The sequence below is a fragment of the Canis lupus genome, chromosome 28 (genome assembly GCF_003254725.2).
Source record: "Canis lupus dingo isolate Sandy chromosome 28, ASM325472v2, whole genome shotgun sequence".
NCBI classification, from domain to species: domain Eukaryota; kingdom Metazoa; phylum Chordata; class Mammalia; order Carnivora; family Canidae; genus Canis; species Canis lupus.
Genome location: NC_064270.1, coordinates 40,363,534 through 40,383,344, shown reverse-complemented (window position 1 = coordinate 40,383,344; position 19,811 = coordinate 40,363,534). Strand labels below are relative to the sequence as shown.

General features: G+C 66.1%; 2 protein-coding genes across 19 annotated transcripts in view; both read right to left on the bottom strand.

Moving 5' to 3' along the window:
• Positions 1-772: 772 nt before the first annotated feature.
• On the bottom strand, positions 773-13,766 carry DPYSL4 (dihydropyrimidinase like 4). 2 transcript variants are annotated; one of them, XM_025467696.3, is made up of 14 exons: positions 13,608-13,766; positions 10,675-10,763; positions 9,939-10,123; positions 8,019-8,183; positions 7,418-7,479; positions 7,246-7,326; positions 5,516-5,584; positions 5,103-5,223; positions 4,128-4,284; positions 3,705-3,846; positions 2,981-3,151; positions 2,470-2,649; positions 2,118-2,283; positions 773-1,487 (listed from the first exon to the last, which is right to left on the bottom strand). In XM_025467696.3, exons 1-14 carry the CDS (start codon positions 13,644-13,646, stop codon positions 1,396-1,398), a joined length of 1,719 nt encoding a protein of 572 aa, XP_025323481.1. In that variant the 5' UTR covers positions 13,647-13,766; the 3' UTR covers positions 773-1,395. The 2 variants fall into 2 exon arrangements, with proteins under 2 accessions (XP_025323481.1, XP_048959136.1); XM_049103179.1 differs by lacking the exon at positions 13,608-13,766 and adding an exon at positions 10,295-10,549 and having other exon boundaries at positions 10,675-10,760.
• Positions 13,767-15,404: 1,638 nt separating this feature from the next.
• JAKMIP3 (Janus kinase and microtubule interacting protein 3) overlaps positions 15,405-19,811 on the bottom strand; it is a 97,062-nt gene continuing 92,655 nt past the window's right edge. For all 17 annotated transcript variants that reach the window (XM_025467678.3, XM_035707951.1, XM_025467684.3 and 14 more), the window contains one exon: positions 15,405-17,841. The gene's annotated coding sequence lies outside the window, so the exon portion shown is untranslated. The remainder of the gene's footprint in view (positions 17,842-19,811) is intronic.

Sequence of the window (19,811 nt, the reverse complement as noted above, 5' to 3'; positions counted from 1 at the left end):
GGTGGCAGGGGGGTGGGGGTGGCCTGGCTCGTGACCTCCTGTCTCCCCGGGGCCTGACGCTGTCCCTGGCGGGGCCCCAGAACCCTGGGTGCGAGGCCACGATGACCAAAGGAATCTGGGCCAGAAGGACACGGGGCCCACCGGGCTGGACCTTCTCCAGGGGCCGCCCTGCACCCAGGCAGCTTCTCCAGGGGCCCAGATTCCAGGCTGGGCCGGATTCAGTCCCCGCAGAGGACCCGCCACTCGGGGCGGACGTCTGTGCAGGTGCTGGAGCCCCGGGCAGTGCAAGGTGCAGGGGCTGTCCCCGAGCCGTCCACCTGCCTTCAGTGACCATCAACGCCCTGCTCTTGGGGACACACGCCCTTCTGGGCACCTCCCACCGCTGGGGGCGCAACTGGCACCACTTCCATGAAGCAGGTGGGGCCCGGCCAGCCCGGCAGTTCCTTCTGGGCCAAAACCCTGAGCTGCTCCGCCTTGAGGGCGCAGGGCCAGGGCTCGCGTCTGTGGGTGGGGCCCCTGCAGCCCCAGCCTCGCCTCTGACCCTCCGACCGGGGTCACCCCAGCAGCCCCGTGGCTGTGTCTGGCCGGCTGGCCTGGGGCCCCTGTGTCTGCTCTGCCCGCAGCCGGACCCGGGCCATCCCTGGGGGGCCAGCCGTGCAGCCAGCCCCGGTGTTCCCGAGGTCACTGAGCCCCCCAAAGTGTCCCCCGCGCGTCAACCCCTGGTGAGAAGGCGGTGCAGGGGCGGAGAAGTCAGGGGCCACACGCCAGCGGCTTCTAACCCAGACACCTTTAATTGACCCGACTCGGGCCGCCGCGCTGTGGGTGGCATGCAGGTTCCTGGCTACAGGTGTCCTCGATGCACAAACTGCTGCTCTAGTCAACTACCGGGGCGCGGCCTAGTAGAGGAGGCATCTCCGCTAAAGGATCCTAAGGCTCCCCGGACGCGGGCTACGGGAGCGGGAGTCTGGTCCTCGGCAAACGGACAAACGAGGCCGCCTTTCGCTAAGTTCTGAGGGTCCCTGACGTCACCGGCTCTGGGGCAGGGGCGAGCTCCCGGGGGCTCCCCACGCTGGGCGGACGGGGGCGGTGACCACCGCGGGGAGGGCGGCCCGGCCTGCTGCACACCCGGTCCTCTGGGCCCTGGCCGGGCGGCCGCCCTGCAGCCCCGGGCTGTCCTGAGAGCCGCCGGGTGACCCGCCACCGCGTCCAGCCTCCTCAGCCTGGCAGTGACACCCCTCTCGCTGCACGGGCTCCTCCTTCAGGACCGGGGACCCCGAAACGGGGGGGGCTCGGGGGGGGAGGGAGGCCAAGCACCTTTCAGGTAAGTGTGACAGAGGGAGAGCTCCGTGAGGAGCGGGGTCCCCCGCAGCCACTGCCCCGAGCCCCGCGGGGCCCCTAAGACAGAGACGTGATGTTGGAGCGTCCGCCGGGGGGGGCCATGATCTTCTGGGCCGTGCGCCGGGCAATGTGGTCGTCGGCCTGGGACCCTGTGAGGAGGACGGGGACGTGCTGGCTACACCCGCAGAGCCCCCTGCGCCCCCCAACCCGCAACGGCCCGGTGCAGGGACGAGGCTGCCCCAGGAGAGCAGTGGGGGCCAGGCTGCTCCTCCCGCCTGTGGGTCCTGGCCCGTGACCGGAGAAGGCTGCCCCCCCTTGTAAGAGGACCCTGGCTTTCAAGGGGACCGGCTCCGGGCCTGGGTGTCCCTGGGTCAGGGAGGCCGGGCCGGGCCGTCGGGTGCGGGAAGCGGGCCTGGCCCTGGTTCACAGGAGAGCCGGTCACAGCGGGCTGGAAGCGCAGCCAGGTCCCCGAGCAGAGGCCCAGCAGCCACCCGAGCCCCCCAGGCCGTCCCCGCGCTCACAGACTCCTCAATGATGCGCCTCACCTGCAATTCTAGGGCTGGCGGGGCTCCCCACAGAGACACCCCCCCCCCGTACCCGGGGCTCAGCGTGGCTGATGGAAGGTGGCGTCACCGCGGCCTCACTGGGGCAGACGCTGGGGCGGGTCGGGGTCTCCCCACTGGCCCACACCCCGGGCCCCACCCCACGTCCCCACACCACCCGTCTGCGGGGGCCCTGGTACCTGTGAGCCCAGGGGAGCCCCCACCGGCCCCACTCACCAGACAGGCTGAACCCCGACCGGTGCAGGTTGCGCACGGGGGGCACCGAGACCTTCCCCGGGCAGGAGGTGCGGGTCTGGGCACTGCCGCCCGGCTTGGCAGGCAGCATCACCTCGTGGACGGGCCCGTCGTAGAGGCCGCGGGGCACGCCGTGGATCTCCGCCAGCTGCGGGCCGAGGGGCTGGGCGTGAGGGGGGCCGGGCTCCCCCCGGGGGCACCTGCGGTGCCAACACCCCCCCAGCTACACGTGTGTGCTCACAGGTGCGCAGCAGGCGGGGCCCACCCGGCGAGAAGCCTCGCGGGCACGACCAGGCCCAAGAACGGCAGCCTCCGCCGCCTGCCTCAGGCTCACCCGGTTGCGCGCCTTTATCCTCTTGTAGACGAAGTCGGGGAACGTCTTCCGGGGGATGAAGCGGCCGGTCCCCGGGGTGACGAACATGTTCCCGTCCTCCAGCACAACCCTGCCCTGGCTTATGACCACCGTGGGCGCTCCTCGGCACTCGAGGCCTTCAAAGATGTTGTATTCCACGTTCTGGGGAGACAGGGCGCAGGGCCTGGACCGTGGCACCGAGCCCGTCGCCCCTCAGCCCACGGCAGGCCGCCCGGCGTCCTCGGAGGCCCGTTCTAGGACCTCCGGCCAGAACTGGTCACCTCGGCGGGGCCGGAATTCAGAAGGAAGTGGCCACAGCCCGCGGTGCGGGTCCCTGAGCCCTGGTGCTCTGGACCGAGGGCACTCGGATGAGCCTCTACCAGGGCGGAGTGTCCCGCGAGGGGGGGCAGGTGTGCGGCAGGTGTGCGGCGCACGTCCCTAGGGCCCCCGCGTGCTGACCCTGACCCTGACTTAGGGACCAGGCGTCTCTTACCAGATTGTGAGTCTTGGCGGAGATGATTTTCGTGGCCTTGGGGTTCCAAATAACCAGGTCAGCGTCGGAACCCACAGCCACGCGCCCCTTCCTCGGGTACACGTTGAAGATTTTGGCTGCGTTTGTACTGGTCACAGCCACAAACTCGTTCTCGTCCATCTTCCCGGAGGCCTGGGAAGCAAGACAGCCAAGCTGATGGGGGGCGGGTATCGCTCGTCCTGACGACCCCCGGGGGCCGGGCTCCAGGCTTCTGTGTGGACAGCGGCCCACGTCCCCCTCGCAGCAAGAACCGCGCGCCCACGAGGGCGCCACTGCCTGGGAACCCAGGGGCCCTCTCAGGCGTGCCCGCTGTGCGAGTCGGTCAGTGCTGACATTTTGACGGTGCTGGTGTCCCCTGAAGGATGGGACGGTCCCCCCGGGGGACCCGGGGCCAGGGCTGGAGTTTGGGGGTGCGGGCAGCCTGGGAAATCTCCGGCGTTTCGGGGAGCCTAGGGGACACAGGGGCCCCACCCCCCGGGTGCCTCCTGCAGGTGACGGGAATCGGGGGAGGGCCGGGGCCTCCTCCAGGGGCACCAGGACCCAACGTCTGGGGAGCCCTGGATGGCAGGGCTGGGGGACCCACGCCCGGGGCCACACACGCTGCCCTCTGTCCCACGTGTCTGCTGGTCAAGCGGCCTCCCCTGCCGGGGCGCGTGGAGGACAACCGGCTCCCCACGCTGCTCACCACACATTTCTCCCAGACCACAGACATGCGCTCCTCGATGCCGTTTGTGCCCTCGGGGATGAGCGTGAAGTTGTCCTTGCCCACGGCCTTCTGGGCGGTGGTGAAGGTGCAGTGGGCGCTGCCGGTCACCTGCAGGTCCCCGCTGAGAGAAGCCAGGGTCAGACGAGCGCACGGTGGCCTGACTCTCCGGAGCCAGCAGAGGCCGGTCGGCTTTGCCCCCCCCCACAGGCCAGCACAGCCCCCGGGTGGGGGAGTCCAGGAGGGCAGCGCGGCCGCCTCGGTGTGGGGCACGGGGAGGGGCCGGTGCAGCAGGGGCTCTGCCCGGGGGGCCCTGGGCCTGGGTTTGCACAGAGGCCGGGGCTGCCCGCGGGGGAGCTCACGGGCCAGGGCGGGGGCACCGGGGGCGCTGGGGGCGGCTCCTACCTGGACAGCAGGGAGGTGAGGTGGTCGGCAGTGCTGGGGTCCGGGCTGACCGGGGGGGACGTGACGAAGGCCGCGGCCTTCGCCCAGTTCTTGCTCCAGTAGTGGGAGCCGTTGCTGCCCAGGCTGGCAGTGATGGGCTCCCCGAACACCACCACCCCTGCAGGGAGACGCGTGAGAGGCTCCCCTGGGCCGCCTGCCTGCCCCCCAGAACCCGGGGGTGGGGACCCCCAGCTGCCCCGCATGTTCCCGACCCTGGACAGCCTGTCTCCAGCTTCTGGGGCGCCTGGACCTCCCCAGGTGGGGGGCCCTCTGCAGACCCCGGTCCCTCACATGGCTGCCGGAGGTCAGGCCTGCTGGGGACGCAGCCAGGCCGTGGCGGCAGGGCGACGGGATCAGCTCGGCCTGCCTCTGCCCTCTGAGGCCCATCCCCTGGACCCCGGGGTCTCCTGTGCACCCCCTGCCCCCCAGCTGGGCTGCTCTATGGGCAGAGGCCCCCCAGCCCGCAGGGCGTGCAACCCAGCTCCACAGGCACAGAGGTGCACGGCGAGCAGTGATGTGGGGCTCCCGCTGGGGGCCAAGTTCCATGGCACAGAGTCCGGGGCGCCCTCACACGCAGAGACGGCACAGGTGCACGTACGTGACACACACGGGGACCGGCCGTCACGTCTGAACAAACAGGGCTGACAGGCCTCTTGCTTCAAGGCACCTGGGGAGCAGGTGCTACCCCGACGAGACAGGAGACTGGGCCCCCAGAGAGGGACCAGCACCTGCACCTCCCAGAGGCCACGCTCCTGGGGCCCTCGCCTGTGACCCCCACCACCAAGAGGCCAGGTGGGCCGCTGCCTCTGTCGAGCCTGCCCTGCGCTGAGCCTCAGTTTACCCAGCCCAGCTCCTGAGAGCGTGACCCCTGACCCCCAGAGAGAACTCCCCGCCCCCCCCCCAGCAAGCGTCTGGGGACCCGGGCCTGGCACTCACCCTTGCGCTTGGCTTGGGCGACCACGTCGGCCGCACCCTTGCTCATCACTTTGGTGACGTACAGGGGGCAGTTGGCCTGCTTGGCGACAGTGACGGCGCGGTACACGGCCTCGGCCTCCACCTGGGGACAGGGGCGCTCAGGCCGGGCCAGGGCCCCGGGGCCTCCTGACCGCCCCCCAGGGACCCTGGGCCCAGAGGGGCCGCCGTGCGTGACAGAGGACCCAGCCCGGCGCTCGGCCCGGGTGGTGGGTGGACCCAGAGCCCGTCCCTCTGGGCAAGGCCTGGGGGCCACCGTGGTCGTGGGGACCGAGCCCAGAGTGGGTAGGGCCCGTTGCTTCGAGCCTCCCAGAGGACGAGTCACAGCCCCGCCCCGCGCGGGTCAGGCTCTGCCCAGGGCAGCGGCGTCCTCCTACCTCCTCGGGGCGGCTGAGCACGTGGCCCTCAGGCCCGGTGACGCCGAGCTCCAGCAGCCGCTTCTGCTCCTGCATAACCCGGGGCCACACGCTCAGGCGGGTGCAGGCGGGGCGCAGCGCCTCCGTCTGGGTGTGATGCAAGCAGACCTCGCCCCGGGATGAGCCCTGACCCCCGCCTCCCGGGAGCCCTGACCCCCAGGATGAGCCCTGACCCCTCACCTCCCGTGAACCCTGACCCCCCACGGGTCCTGACCCCCGAGAAGCGCCCTGACCCCCCACCACTCCCGTGAGCTCCGACCCGCCCCACCCCTCCCGTGAGCCCTGACTCCCAATCTCTCATGTAAGTCCTGCCCCCAAAATGAGCCCTGACCCTCCTACCTCCCGGGGGCCCTGACCCTCCACCTCCCGGGAGCATGACTCCCCCACCTCCTGGAGCCCTGACCCCTGAGAAGCACCCTGACCCCCCAACTCCCGGAGGCCTGACTCCCAAGAAGCATCCTGACCCCCCACCTCCTGGAGCCCTGACCCCCAAGAGCGCTCTGACCCCCAACTCCCGGAAACCCTGACCCCCCACCCCTCCCATGAGCCCTGACCCCTGGGATCAGCCCTGACCCCCCCACATATCCCGTGAGCCTTGACCCCCAATCTCTCATGTAAGTCCTGCCCCCCAAGATGAGCCCTGACCCCCCACCTCCTGTGAGCTCTGACCCCCCACATCCTGTGAGCCCTGATCCCCCAGATGAGCCCTGACCCCCCCCTCTCATGAGCCCTGACCCCCCATCTCCTGGTGCCCTGACCCACAATCTCTCACGTGAGTCCTGACTCCTGATCTCTCACGTGAGTCATGCCCCCCGAGATATGCCTTGACCCCCCCCACGTTTCATGGGAGCCAGGCGCCCCAGAATCACCAACCAGAGGACTCAGGGTGCAGGAGCACAGTGGGTCTGGTCAGGGGGACCCCAGCTCCCTGAATCACAGGTGAGGTACGGGGCTGGAGAGAGCACCCTGCCGGCCGCAGTGTGTTCCACTGGGGGCAGGGGGTGTGCCCGGGGAGTGCTGGGGGCCCTGCCCCCCCCAAGCTTTTGCCCCGGATGACCCTGAGCCATGAGTCTGAGCCGCCTCGTGCATAAACGAAGACGTGGATGCCAAGCTTCCCCGTGAAGAATGGGGGAGAAGCAGAATGCTTCCGGGCCCCAAAGACCCAGTAACGAGACCCTCAACACTGGGGGGTGTCTTCCTGGCGTGCCCTGCGCACCGCCTGCGCACTGAGCGGGACCCACTGCGTCCTCCTAACCACGATGCCCTCGTGGCGGGGTGGGGCTGCTGCTGTGTGAGGAGCCCCCAGCCCCCAAGGTACCCCGCAGCGCCTGCACCTGGGGGTGCCCACCCCACAGGCCAGGGCCCGAGGGCAGGTGTGGGACCAGCAGCTGCGCTCAGAAGGAACAGCCTCCGGGGGCCCCATGCACAGGGCAGGAGGACCGGGAACCCCTGTCTCAGTCCCCCCAAAAGCAACACTTTGGTTCTGGGGAACTTCTGATAAGAAGCGTGATGATCACGGAATAATCTGTGTTAGAGCCAAACGCCCCCCGGGCTCCCGCGCTCGTGCTTGCTCGACCGCGGACTCCGGGACGCCGCTCGCCAGCCCGTGTGCACTATTCCCTCCCTCGGGCGCTCACACCTGCGTGTCTGCACACCAGCCCCGCCCGCCCCGCAGGCAGCCGGCCCGGCACCTCCTCCACGATGTCCCCATTCTCCGCGTGCACTTGGGCCAGGGCTCCCAGGTCCCGGATGATGCTGAAGATCTCGTACATCTGGGAAGACAGCGCACCAGGCGCGTGGGGCCGCGTCCCTCGGGCCGGCAGCCGGAAGCCCCCAGGCCCCTCCCCTCACACCTGCGCTCACCTGGCCGTCCGTGCACTGGCACCTGTCCTTGTACGCCATGAACACCAGGAAGGAGTTCACACCTGCAGGAGAGGCGAGAGGGGCCCGGGCGCTTGGCCTGCCGTCGGTCAGACGCCCGGGAGCCTCCGCTGCTCCCCGAGCTCCTCGCCCACGGGGTCTGGTCCTAGTCACTAACTCGGGTCCGCTCTGCACCGCTATGAACCGCTCAGGACTTTGGCTGGTAGAGTAAGCCCTGGGTGTAGGCCGGCTTGTTCCAGCACAGGCCACTCCGAAAACCGGGTTTGAGAGCGTTCAGACGCCAGGACCCGGGTGGCCCTCATCCTTGGCCCGCGGCGGGTGACGGGACTGGGATACGGCTAGGGACGGTTACGGGGCGCGTCTCTCACACAGAGGCCCGCCACCTCCTCGCCTGGGTCCTCTGGAAGTAGGACAGACCTTCCGCTTGTCCAACCTCCCCCCTCCCGGCCACCCCGACCGCCGGGGTCACACGGGTGCAGAGCCCCGCGCGGCCAGGGGCCCGGGGGAAGCGGGACCAGGGAAGCCCGGACTCCTCGGCCCTCCCGCGCCCCGGCACCCCGCCAGTGTCGGGGGACGCCCTCACCTTTGTCCTTGACCAGGGCCTCCAGCTCCTCCCGGATGCTCTCATGCCAGCGGGGCACGTCCACGTGCAGGGAGTAGTCACAGCAGGCCCCACTGTCCGCGCGCTCCCGCCACTGCTCGTAGGCCGCCAGCAGGCTCACGCCCGCGTCGGGGAACACGTGGTCCACTGCGGGGGGCGGCGCGGTCAGCCGAGCGCCCCCCGGCCCCCAGGAACCACCCTGGCCTCCAGGGCTCCTGTTCCCAAGTGACCGGCTGCTCCCGGGAACCTGCCCACCGGCTCTGTCAGCGTCCTCGCCCCCGGCCGCCGGCCTTCGACGCGCAGCCAGGGCGAGGCAGGACTCGAGCCACCCCGCGCCGGACACGGGCAGCCCAGGGAGCACGGGGGCGCGTAGGGCGCTAAGCTCCCGCACGGGGGTCTGCATGAGGGAGGCGCACCTGGAAGGCCCGTGGGGAGCAGCGGGGGGGGGGGCGGGAGCCGCTTTCCAGGGCTGGCTCCCCTGCTGGCGCCTCACCATGTGCACTTCAACAGCCCCCCGCCCGGGGAACCAGGAGGGCACGGCCACTGCACCCTCACGTCCCTCACCCGGCTTCAGGTCCAAGGTCCAAACAGCTCACGGCCTCTCCCGGGTGCAGGGAGAGAGCTCCGAGGCGGGGTGGCCAACGCGGGCCACACGCACCCAGGGGTCACCGGCCAACGCTGGGCCTTCCCCCAGTGCACCCCTCACGGGGGCCCCGTGCTTCCCGCAGCTCCGATCTCACGCCCAGGACCCCGCGGAGGGGGTGCCACCCACCCGGCCGGCTTGTCTGACGCCCCGGCTCTGGCACGAGCAGGTGACGGCCACGGAGGTGTCCCGCTGGCCTTGGCCACCAGGGATGAGCATGAGCAGCGGCCAACAATGGCCAGTCTCCTTCGTCAAACTGAAAAATGGACCATTGTTGGCTGTTTTTTTTTTTTTTTTTTTTTTTTTTTTTGCCTTGTGGTTGAGTGAGCCAAACCGACGCACGATTCTGGCCACGGCGAAATGTCACTTGTGCAGAAGCCCAGATTTCCCAGCACGGCCCTTCCGGTGGCAGCAGGGACAGGATGCACCGTGCACCAGGCACGGCCCAGCAACTCGTGTGCACAAAATCACCCTCACAACCTTCTGAGGAGGTCAGCAAAACGGGACTTCTAACAGTTAGCGGAGTTACCTGGAGCCAAACAGCTAGAACGGGGCGGCGCCGAGGCTCGGCCAGGTGCGTCAGGCCAGGTGCATCAGGCCGGGGCTGGACCACAGCAGAGATGCCCGTGCGGCACCATGGAGCTGGCGGCGTTCAAGGCCGCGAGACCAGGGCTGGGTCAGGTCCGGGCTCTGAGCCTACCAGTGGAGCTCCCCAGGGGCAAGCCAGTGCGCCTGGCACGCTGCGGGGGGCCTGCCTGCCGGGCCGCGCGGTGAAGGTTCCTGCGGGAACCAGGGGCAACCTGATGCGGCACCGTAACTGCCTCTTGTTCTTTTCCTAGAGCACACAGCCCCCTTCTGGCCCCGGGCAGGAACTTTGTGCAAACCAAGCGCCAGAGGCTCAGGAGCAAACGTGCCTGTTTCGGACAACATGGCCCTCGCTTGTGCAAAAGGCAGTTTTGAAAACCTGGTCCTTGGCCAGCTGCCAGCTTCCCAGGACACAATCAGGTCCCGGGCACACACCCACGTGCTCCCGCGGAAGCCCCAGGAGCGTTGCGGAGCTGGCCGCGGCAGGAGGACTCGCAGTGTGAACGGCGGTAACCAGGGAATATGCAAGGATCTCCTAGACTGAAGGGTAATGAAGGGAAATAGGCCCCAAGCCCCCCAGAACGCGTCCTAGCGTCAGGCTCTTCCCGCAACACACACACCCGGCCAACGGGGCAAGGCAGGAGGCGGACGCTCGGCACGCGGGAGACACTCACGGATCATGGTGGTCCCTCCCGCCAGCGCGGCCTTGGTCCCTTGGCAGAAGTCATCTGCTGGGGTCATGCCCAGGACGGGCATCTGCAGCCTCGTGTGCACGTCCACCCCGCCCGGCAGGACCAACAGGCCGTGGGCATCCACCGTCTTGATGCCCCCAGGGACAATGAGGTTCTCTCCGATTTGTCTGAAAGCAACACAAGATTTCACTGTTTGCAGAGCCTGGAACAGAGTGCGGGCTCGGGCCCCTTGAGGGGAAGGGTGGTGGGGCCAAGACCTCCCCAGCCCGGCCCCCGGGGACAGTCAGAGAGCATGACACCCTGGCCAGGGGCTCACGACGGTCGCGCGAAGGTCCCACCTGGGCCCGCGTGCCTGCCCCGGCGACGTCCACCTGGGCTTCCGGCTGCCGCACCGACTAGGTGCCCCTTCCAGACTAGGGGCTGGAGCTGCCTGACAGCAGCAGACGAGCTAACAGGTGCGGCCAGTAAGTGTTTATTGAGCGCCCACTGTGAGCCCCCAATCGTCCTGAAGCTGTGATAACAAATACAGGTCCTGCTAGCGAGACCCCGCCCCTAGCTGGCGAGCTCCGTTGTCATAAAGGCCTGGGCTAGAGCTGGGTTTTGTAAAAGGGAAAAAAAAAAAAATTGAGGTGGATTTTACCCAAAAGTAAACCTGTGCATACGGGGTGACCAACGTGCACACAGGTGACCTGTGCAGATATCTGAGGCAGAAACTCACTTTATCAGACCATCTTCCACGTACAGATCGGCGTAAAAGGACTGGTCATCATTGACGATCTTCCCACCTTTGATCAAAAGGCGGTCGCTCTATTGGAAACAAATGAAAAACAGATAAGTTTTCTCCAAACTGAGTTTGTCAACATCGTTCCTGTAGCTTCTGACCCAGGAATCATGCTGGAAACCCTCAGGCACAACGCGTGGGTATAGATGTGACCCAGGAGCCCGCGCTGTCTGCTGTCCCCCACCCTGGTGGCAGAGCGGCACGTGGGCAGCTCCCGCGGACCCGAGCGGGTCCCACACCCGCCGGGCAGGCCGTGCGACCCCGCCAGGGCCACAGCGACCCACGGGGGCCAACGTGAGAGCAAAGCAATGACGTGCATTCCATGTCAGCGCCTAAGTCCCAGAGCTCGGGCTGAGCCGAGAGGGGACACAATCACGTCATCCCACACTGACCGGGAGGGTCCCCCCCTCCGCCCACACAGGCGGCTCCCGGCGGGGCAACTGGAGTCGGCTCACAGCAGAATTGTGCGGCCAAACGGGGGGGGTTAGAGCAGCGCCCCAGCCGGCAGGGCCCCTACCCCTGGGGGCAGTGCGTCCCAGCACAGGGAGGCAGACAAGGCCGGGAAGTCACACAAAGCCATGGCAGACCGAGACAAATCACGAGCACAAAGACGGTGACGTCACAGGGTGATGGGCGAGGAGGCAGGGCTGCTCAGGACAGAGACGGGCCCACTGGAGGGGCTGGGGATGCAGCGGCCCGGGGCCGTGGTCCAGGCCCAGGAGCAGCCCATGCAAAGGGCCTGGGGCAGGAGCTTGAGTTGATACTGGACACGAGGGGAAACTGGGGCGGAACCTTCTGAAGGGAGGGTGAGGGGCCGAGAGCCTGGAGCAGGTGGGATGTGGTGGGACTGGGGTGCCCGTGGGCCCCTCGGCGGGGGGGGGCTTAAGCAGGGGCTTGAGCACGGTCTGTTCATCACATTGGTCGGTGTGAGAAGTAGAAAGTGGTGTTCAAGGATGGAAATGGGGTGGTAGCCGGGGCCTGGTGAGCCTGCGCAGGTGAGATGGGGACCTCGGGCTGGAATCCGGGGGACGAGCAGAGACGGGGGCCAGAGAGGCTGGGAGCCGGGTAGGCAGGGGCTGCTGATGGACGGGCTGTGGGGTGAAGGGCCAGGAAGGCATCGGGGTGACCACAGGCCGTGCTGCTGCCGGGAGGGTGTCCGCATGAGTGGACCAAGGGCCAGCGAGCGAGGCCAGCCGTTGGTGGGTCACCCCACGGCACCGAGGGTGGGTGATCAGCGCTTGGCAGCCGTAAACCCACTTCTAGGAACCCCACCTAATGGCGGGGAGGGGCGGCAGCGCACCTGGAACACGGCACGGTCGTCGGGTTGCTGGTCTGACCCAGGGGAGAATCAGGGGGAGAAGAATGGAAACCGAGCAGGGACGCGGAATGCAGGACGCCCTAGATGGAACCTGGCTCGGCAGCCCTACCTCCCGGCCCCGTGTTTGGGCCTCATACGCTCTGACCCGCCCGGCCAGGAAAGACAGGTGGGCCTCCCGGGGACGGCTGGCCCCCTGCCCGGGGCTCCCAAGTGTCCACCCGGGCCCAGGCCAGGGCTGCAGCCTGGGGCCGACGCTCCTCACACTCCAGCCTGATGCCGGGAGATTAGCAGGAGCCCCACGAGGCGACACACAGCCGCTGCACGGGAGCCTTCCTGCGACGTCCGTGTGCCCACTCACTAGTGAGACCACCACCCGCCGTCCACACCAGCTGACACACTGCCACAGGCCACAGGCAGCCGCCCAGTGGACCGACTCGATCTCAGATAAGCCCAAGGGAACCCCAGCCAGAAGGGGGAAGGCTGTGGGCAGAACAGACCTGTGGTCCCCGTGCCCCCCCATCGACCCCCAGTTAGGAAGAGACCCGTGGTCCATGTGTCCCCTACTCTTGGACGTTCCTCCCCTTTTCAGGCCCCTGAACTCAGACTTTGGAAACCTTCCTGGGTTTGGAGCCCAGAGAGAAGTGCAGCGGGGATGAAGTGCTATGGCCACCACGATGAGGGTGGAAGTTTCCTAAACAAGACGCCTTGCGGCCGTCCCACCGACCCCAACCCTGCGCACGCGGCTGGCAGGCTTCCCACATCCAGCTGGACCCCGAGACAGCCCTGCACCGAAAGGACAGGGCCTCCTTCCTCCCCGAGCATCTCAGGAAGTGAAGCCACCAACCCACGCCCTCTCCTGAGGTCAACTCCCCAGTCTGGTCTCAGCCCGAGACCCAACAGGTGCCCCTTGCCCCTGAGCAGCCGGCGCCTGGGCCTCCCTCCCGGCCTCCCTCCTGGCCTCCCTCCCGGCCTCCCTCGCGGCCTCCCCGGGCCCAGGCCCCCTGGAAGGGGCCGCTTTGTTTCCCCGGCAGAGCAGGGTGGACTGTGACCTCCCGCAGCCCCCCTGCATGTGGTTGTCGTTGGGGGCCTCTGCTCCTGAAGCCGGGGCTGCGGGGTGCCCTCGCGGTCACCTTGGGCGCTGCCCCCCTGGGGGCTCCGGCCGCGGCTGGTGGGGATGCGGGCCTCGGGGGCCCAGGCTGAGCTAGGGGGGGCCGAGCCGCTTTGTCTCGGACAAAGAGCTCGCAGCGCGGCGGCGGGTCCGGGGCCAGGCGGCCGCGCGCGCGGGGACAGCATCGGGGGCGCCCAGGCCCCTCCGCGGTGCCAACAAAGGCGCGGCCGCCGCCGACCCCGCGGGGCCCCGGGACCGAGTCCGCCCCCCCCCCCCCAGGCCGGGCGCCCGTGCACCGCGCGGAGAGGCTCCTGCGCGCCCTGGGGAGCAGGCCCGGGCGCGGACGAGGTCCCGGGGAGCCGGCCCGGCCGGGCAGGGGTGCGGGGGGCGCTCGCGGGAGCCCCGGCGGCGGGAGGGCGGGCGGGGGGGAGGGCGCGGGCTCACCGTGATCCGGGGGATGCTCTTCTTGCCCTGGAACGACATCCTGCTCCTCCTGCGGCCGCGGCCTGGCTCCGCGGGGCGGCCTGGGGGTCCCGGGCGGGGGCGCGCAGAGCCCCGAGGCGTACGCGGGGGCGCGGGGCGTCCGAGTGCGAGCACGCCGGGCCCTCGGCTCCCGCCCCCCGCCCCGCCCCGCCCCGCCCCCTCGCATCCGAGCCCCGCCCCGGCCGCCCTGGGGACCCGGCGGCTCCCCGGATCCCTGCGCCCCGGGCCCCGCCGCACCCGCGGACGCGCGCTGCGCGGGGTGGGGAGGGAGGGGCTCTGCGCCCCGGGAACCAGGGGAACCAGGACGGGGAGCCCCGCGCAGTCCTGCCGGGCCCGGCCTCGCCCCTGCCCCGCGGCCGCCGCCGCCTCCCGGGTGACCCGGAGCACCCAGCGCCCGGGACCGAACCGGGGCCGCGGGGCCCGACTCCCCCCAGGACGCCCCTGGCCGAGCCCGGGCTCCTCTGCATCCGAGGCCCGGGCCGCACCGAGCGCGGGGCGGTGTTTGCGCTCCAGGAGCTGGCGGCTGCTCCCCCCGCGGCCCGGACGCTGCGGACACGGGGACGCGCTGGGGGGACCCAGACCCAGAAGGGGGCGGAGGACGAGGCGGGCCGAGACCCCGAGCGCGGGCTGGGGCCCGGGGACCCTCAGGGCGGCTTAGTCCCGGCCCCTCGGGGAGGGGGAGAGGAGAGCGGGGCCTGGGGAGGGCCAGCCCGGCCCCTGCCCCCTCCCCGCCCCTCCCCGCCCCTCCCCTGCCCGCGAGGGCCTGGCGCTGTCCGCGCAGGGGGTGCTGAACGCGCCGGGCCTGCGCCTTCGTGCGGCCCAAGTGCAGCCCAAGTGCAGGGTGCCCGGCTCCCGCCCTAGGGCAGGGGGCAGGGGGCAGGGGCACGCACCGAAGAGATCACTGCATGTCGGAGCTCCGGGCACAGCCCCGGCCCGCAGGGGATCCCACGCCCCGCGAGGAGGCTCTGACTCCCAAAAGGTTTGCAAGTGGGGAGGGTCGGTGGGGGGTGCACCCAGGAGAGCCGCTCCTGACCGCCCTTAAGGCGGCGTTCGAGGCTCTGGGGTGAGACTGGCAGAGGGACTCAGCCCGCCCATGGCCACGGCCACAGCCACGGCCACGGGAGGAGTCTGACCGGCTGTCAAACCGCATAGGGATTGACTTTTAAGGAAACGACAAACGACATCGCAGCCTCTGAGTTCTGTCCTCTCAGCCACCATTTCGAAATAGAAGTTTGGACAAGGGGAGCTGCCGGGAGGACACGCGCGGGTGCCGCAGGAGCATCGCTGCAGAGCTACACCAGCAACTCGCCGCCCGCCGGCCCACCCCTGGTTTCCACTCCACCCCCCCTCCAAGGCGATCCATAAAACGGCCTCTTCTTACCTGTGCGAAGTCGAAGGCAAGTGAAATGTGGTGCCAAGTGTCCTCCTCATTCATTCGCAGAAATTCTTTTACTTTTCTAAACTTCAGTGTTCTCTTCCACGTCTCACTTGGTAAAGAGCTACAGGAGGAAGCCGGCCTGGTGGCTGACCTCAGCCAGGTGGGGCCAGGCGGCTCCAGAGCCCATCTTCCAGGCGATTTTGCATGAGGCAGGAGGGGGCTGCGGGTAAGACCCCCGGCTCCCCTCCCCAGCACGCGGGAGCACCAGGTTCCCTTCCTGGTGGAACACGGCATCAGAGAACGAGGCGGAACACAGAAGTGGCCAGCGTAGCCACTATGTCCAGACTTGAGTGCCTTGGGAAGAGCGGAACTTGGATATCTTAAGATTTAAAACATTTTTTTTTATTAAAACTGTACAATAATTTACAAATGAGTAAAAATTCTCTGGTATATATCATAGGAATCACAATACAAAAATATGTGCAAAATTTTGTAGTTGACCACCATACAAACCTATTTCAGGCCTGTGAATACTGTTTAGCACGGAACAGAATATCACATGTTTAGAGTGTGGTTAGTAAGGAGCTGCTTCAGAGGACACAGATACTGGCTGGCGTGTTGCCACGATAAAACAAGTCCTAGTTCATTTTTGCATAAATTTACAATAAAGCTTTTTAAAATACAGTAAACAAATAGATGATTTGATACACATATTTACAACTTGATTTTCCTGAGCCTAAATGTAAATCCATTACTGTGTTAAAACACACAATCCATCTTAAGGTTTCAGTGATGGGGTGATGGTAAGTGTGGACTGACGTCACGATGCCTCCAAACCCACTCCCGGCACACCCTCCGATTCCTGATATCCAGCGCGGTGTTGACAAGCCGTGTAAGGCACGCGGGGTGTCCCGAAGGCTACGGGTTCTGCAAGAGCAGAGCACTATTGAAGAAGAGCCACCGCCCTTCAGCAGCTGGGACTCCAGACCGTGGAAACGTGGAAATGAGGTGCACACACTCGCACATCCGTGTCAACCAGGGAGCTGCAATTTACATGGATTTCTAGTGTAGACAAAACGAAAACATCGGTGGTTCTGGGTATTGTGTACACAGTGCGATCGTGTTGATAATTGTTACGCTGCACACATGTCCACATCTTGGTTTACACAACAAACATTTCTGGCAACTTCTGGTCCCTCCTCTTGTCCCATGAGAGAGTGGCATTGACACACAGACTTCCTCTGTTTGAGGAGTTTTTGCAGTAACAGAGCCCAGATACTTTCAGGAAATTCAATGCAGCCCACTGGTTTAGCATAAAGGGCATGCTCCAGGGCTTAAAAAAACCTTGTGATTTTAACACACTTGAATTCTTCAGATGCCCAGTGGACTAGCAGGAAATCAGTGACAAACGCTCATATTTGCTTTCTTGCTTTCTTGCTTTTTTGGCAAAAGCCCGGTCCTGAAATGCTGGATTTTATAATCAGATGAAAAGAAGGTGCCTACGACACATGAATAGAAAGAGTGATCTCCAAGGAGAGGAACGGGCATTGCAGCTACATGTGGGCTTCTCACAGGAACATGGCAAGGGTACAAATGCAGCTTGGTACATGGAATATTAGTTCACTGAGCCGTTTTCACTATGTACTTTTACACTTAAACAACAGCTTCACGCAAGCACCGGTCCAGATCTACGTGCTTCTCTGTCCTGCACAGAACACCCTTTTCAGACTACAGAGCTGTGATAAGAGTGTCTGGCAAGTGTGCGGACGGCCTGGGAAGAGCTCCAGACACATGTATGTACAACATGCAAAATCATGATGATGCAAATGCACAGGGGACGTGAATTTGGGTTTCAAGTGCACATCGTCAGCTCCTGAACGGCCAGCCCGTTCGGCTGCTACTGCTGGGTCCCCACAGGAGACAACCCCACAGCGCCTCCCCACACGGAGTTTCTGGACACCTACGTCACACGCTCCACCCAGCTCCAGAGCCCCGCGGGGGCTTTGAGGCCCTATCAAGGCCACTGTTGGCCAGTCAGCTCCGAACACAACGTGTGCCAGGAGGATGGAGTCATTGGAATGAGACAGGACTATGCAGAGGGTGAAACAAGATCTCGGATCTGACCTGCAAACCCCAGCAGCAGCCTCAGCTAGAGAAGCAGTGGGCCTGCCCGTATCTTGCCCAAGTGAGTGAGTCACTGCGGCTCTCGTGACCACAGGAAGGACGGTCCTTCCCGGGCGAGTGTCGGTTAAGGGAGCAACCCCCCACTGCCCAGCAGAAATCCCGCCCCCGCTACGGAGAAGCAGACCCGTCTGACCCCGTAAGCTTTCTCCCGATTTCAACCTGGGGCATCGAGCCTGGTCTGGCGTCGGTCGTCCACACCACAGTTGAACACGTCTTCAGACGCAGACACAAAGTGATCCTGACGCTCGCAGACCAGGCGGCCCTCCCTCCAGACCCTCAGAAACGCAGTCTGCTTTCCCTTCATACTGTGCCATTCGTCGGTCACATTCTCCCCTGGCTGCAGGTGTCCCCACCCAGCACGTCAACTTCCAGGTGTCTCAAAAGAGCTAAGATCTCGTCTCCTGGTTGAGCATGCACGAGTGCATACACAGGGACTCACGCACATGCACGCGCACGCGCACACACACACACACCTTGCACCACCAGGGTGCAGGGTCGATGGAAGCGCCACTTCCCGCCCGGGAGTCGGGCTGTGTCCGAGTGCTGGCAGACGTCCCTGGGCTGTGGGCCAGAGCACCCGGCAGCGAGGGACCTCAGGCTTAAAACGGGCTTCATCCATGTGCCGTGTCCTTTCTGAAAAAGAGCGAAGACAAAAGCTTTATTCTAGCGGGAGCCCTCCGAGGCCCTCGTGGGGCAAGGCTCGCAGTGAGGGGTCTGGAGAGGCACCCCGGGCGAGGGCGCTGATGGAGCGTGGGCTCCGCACGTGGACAGTGAGACCACAGTGGCTCCAGCACCAGCCACGGCGCCTCCCTCGCCACATAGGGGGAGCTGCCCACCCGGATACCCAGTGTCCACGTCCTCCCGTTCTGCAGCCGGGAGGAGGCCTCTACTAGGTACTGATTCTTCCTTTTACCTCTCCCGCCTTTACTGCTTGGAACGGGTCATGAAGGAGCAGCTCCGGCTCCTCCACACGGGGGATTGGGGTGGGGGTGGGGGTGGGGACGAGGGGGGGCACCCAGGGCAGGACCCCTGGGCTCGCACATGTTAGAAACCCCACACGTTCCGAGTCTAGGAGATGCTGCAGAGGATTCTCTCGGTTTGGGGTTTCTAATCTACCTTCTAAGTAGGAAGCCCCCCCCAAAGCAGAAAGGAAATGTAACGGGCGGGAGACACACACACTCACGGCCCAGGCCGCACACGTCCCAGCGGGAACCTCTGGACAATTAGTGACGCATTGTTCCTTGTCCCTTCGATCGGATTCGTATCTAAGTAGGTTCCCCCCAAAGCACCCAGAGGTGAAGGGGCCGGCCGGACCAGCCCTCCCATTTTGCAGACAGAAAAGCTGAGGCTCCCGGAGAACAGGCACCCGCCAAGTCACAGTTCTCGGCCGACCAGAGCCAGGGGCCCTGCCCGCCTGCCCGCCTGCCCTCCCACCCCAGGCACTGCTTCTCCCAGACACACGGTAACCGGCTGCGGCATGAACCTCACACACGCAAACAGAAAACATCTCATTGAAAATAACACACAGAATCCTAAAAAGTCACTCCCCCAAATGGAAGGAACAAGACAACGGCATCTGGTCGCCTGTGGTCACTTGATTCCCTTTCCTGAGCCGGCCCGGCCCTACTTTGCTAACATTCACCGTTCGCTGCTCCCTCCGGGAGGGGTGACTCTCTGCCCTCGTCCGTGAGCACAGCTCTGCGCCCACACTCACGCGCACACGCACACACACGCGCAGGCACGGATCTGCTCTCGGGATTCCAGGCTTCCCAAATGCCTCCTGCCCCCAGGCCCAACTCCTCGGGGGGAACGGTGTCCCCACACGTCCCTTCTCTGGCTGGGACCCAACTTCCTGACCGTCCCTGCAGCCCACGAGCTCATCGAAGCAGGAGTCATAAAAGCACAAGACAGGTGAGTGTGAGATCACCTCGTGGCTGTGACCGTGGTCTCACGGCCCCACGGGGCACTGCCCACCAGGCCCCCAGCCCAGAGCGAGGGCGGAGCAGGGGCGGAGCCTGCAAGGTCAGCCCTCGACTGGCCTCGGGAGCGTCGCCTGTGAAACTGTCCCCGGGTGACAAGGTGGTGCTGGTGGACTGGCCTTGACGGCTTGTACGAAAGGGCGTACTTTGTGGCAAACACCTGTTTCCTCCTGAGGGCCTGACATTTCCACGCATGGGGGCTGCCCAAATGGGTGGCCCCAACAAAACCCCTAAACTCCGAGTCTCAAACAGATGTCCCTGGACAAACGCTGCACACAGACGGCTGCAGCGGCCCCCATGGGAGGCAGAGACCCCAGGAAATGGGCTTCAGGATCCCCTCCGGACTCTGTCCGGGTCCAGCTGCGTATCCTGATTACATCGCTGACCTAAATCTCAGCCACGGTGGTTCCGGTGCTGGGACCCGAGCATCCTGGGAGTCGCAGAGCATGTGGGTCCTCCTGGAGACCCTGAACACTCTGCTTCCCACCCCCGGGGGCCGAGGGAGACTGGCCTCCATGAGCAGCCGTTCATTTATCCGGTTCTTCACGCGGCCAATACGTATCTGAGTGTGTCCTGGGGGCCAGGTCCCCCTTGAGCGTCCACACGGGCCGCGCGGGGGTTCCA

Excerpts from the sequence above, each read along its gene's own strand:
- DPYSL4 (XM_025467696.3), bottom strand. The coding sequence starts at position 13,646 with ATGTCGTTCCAGGGCAAGAAGAGCATCCCCCGGATCACG. Across the intron at positions 5,224-5,515 it reads TGCTCAGCCGCCCCGAGGAG|GTGGAGGCCGAGGCCGTGTA; the intron begins GTAGGAGGACGC and ends CCCTGTCCCCAG. Across the intron at positions 4,285-5,102 it reads CGCCCAAGCCAAGCGCAAGG|GGGTGGTGGTGTTCGGGGAG; the intron begins GTGAGTGCCAGG and ends GTCTCCCTGCAG.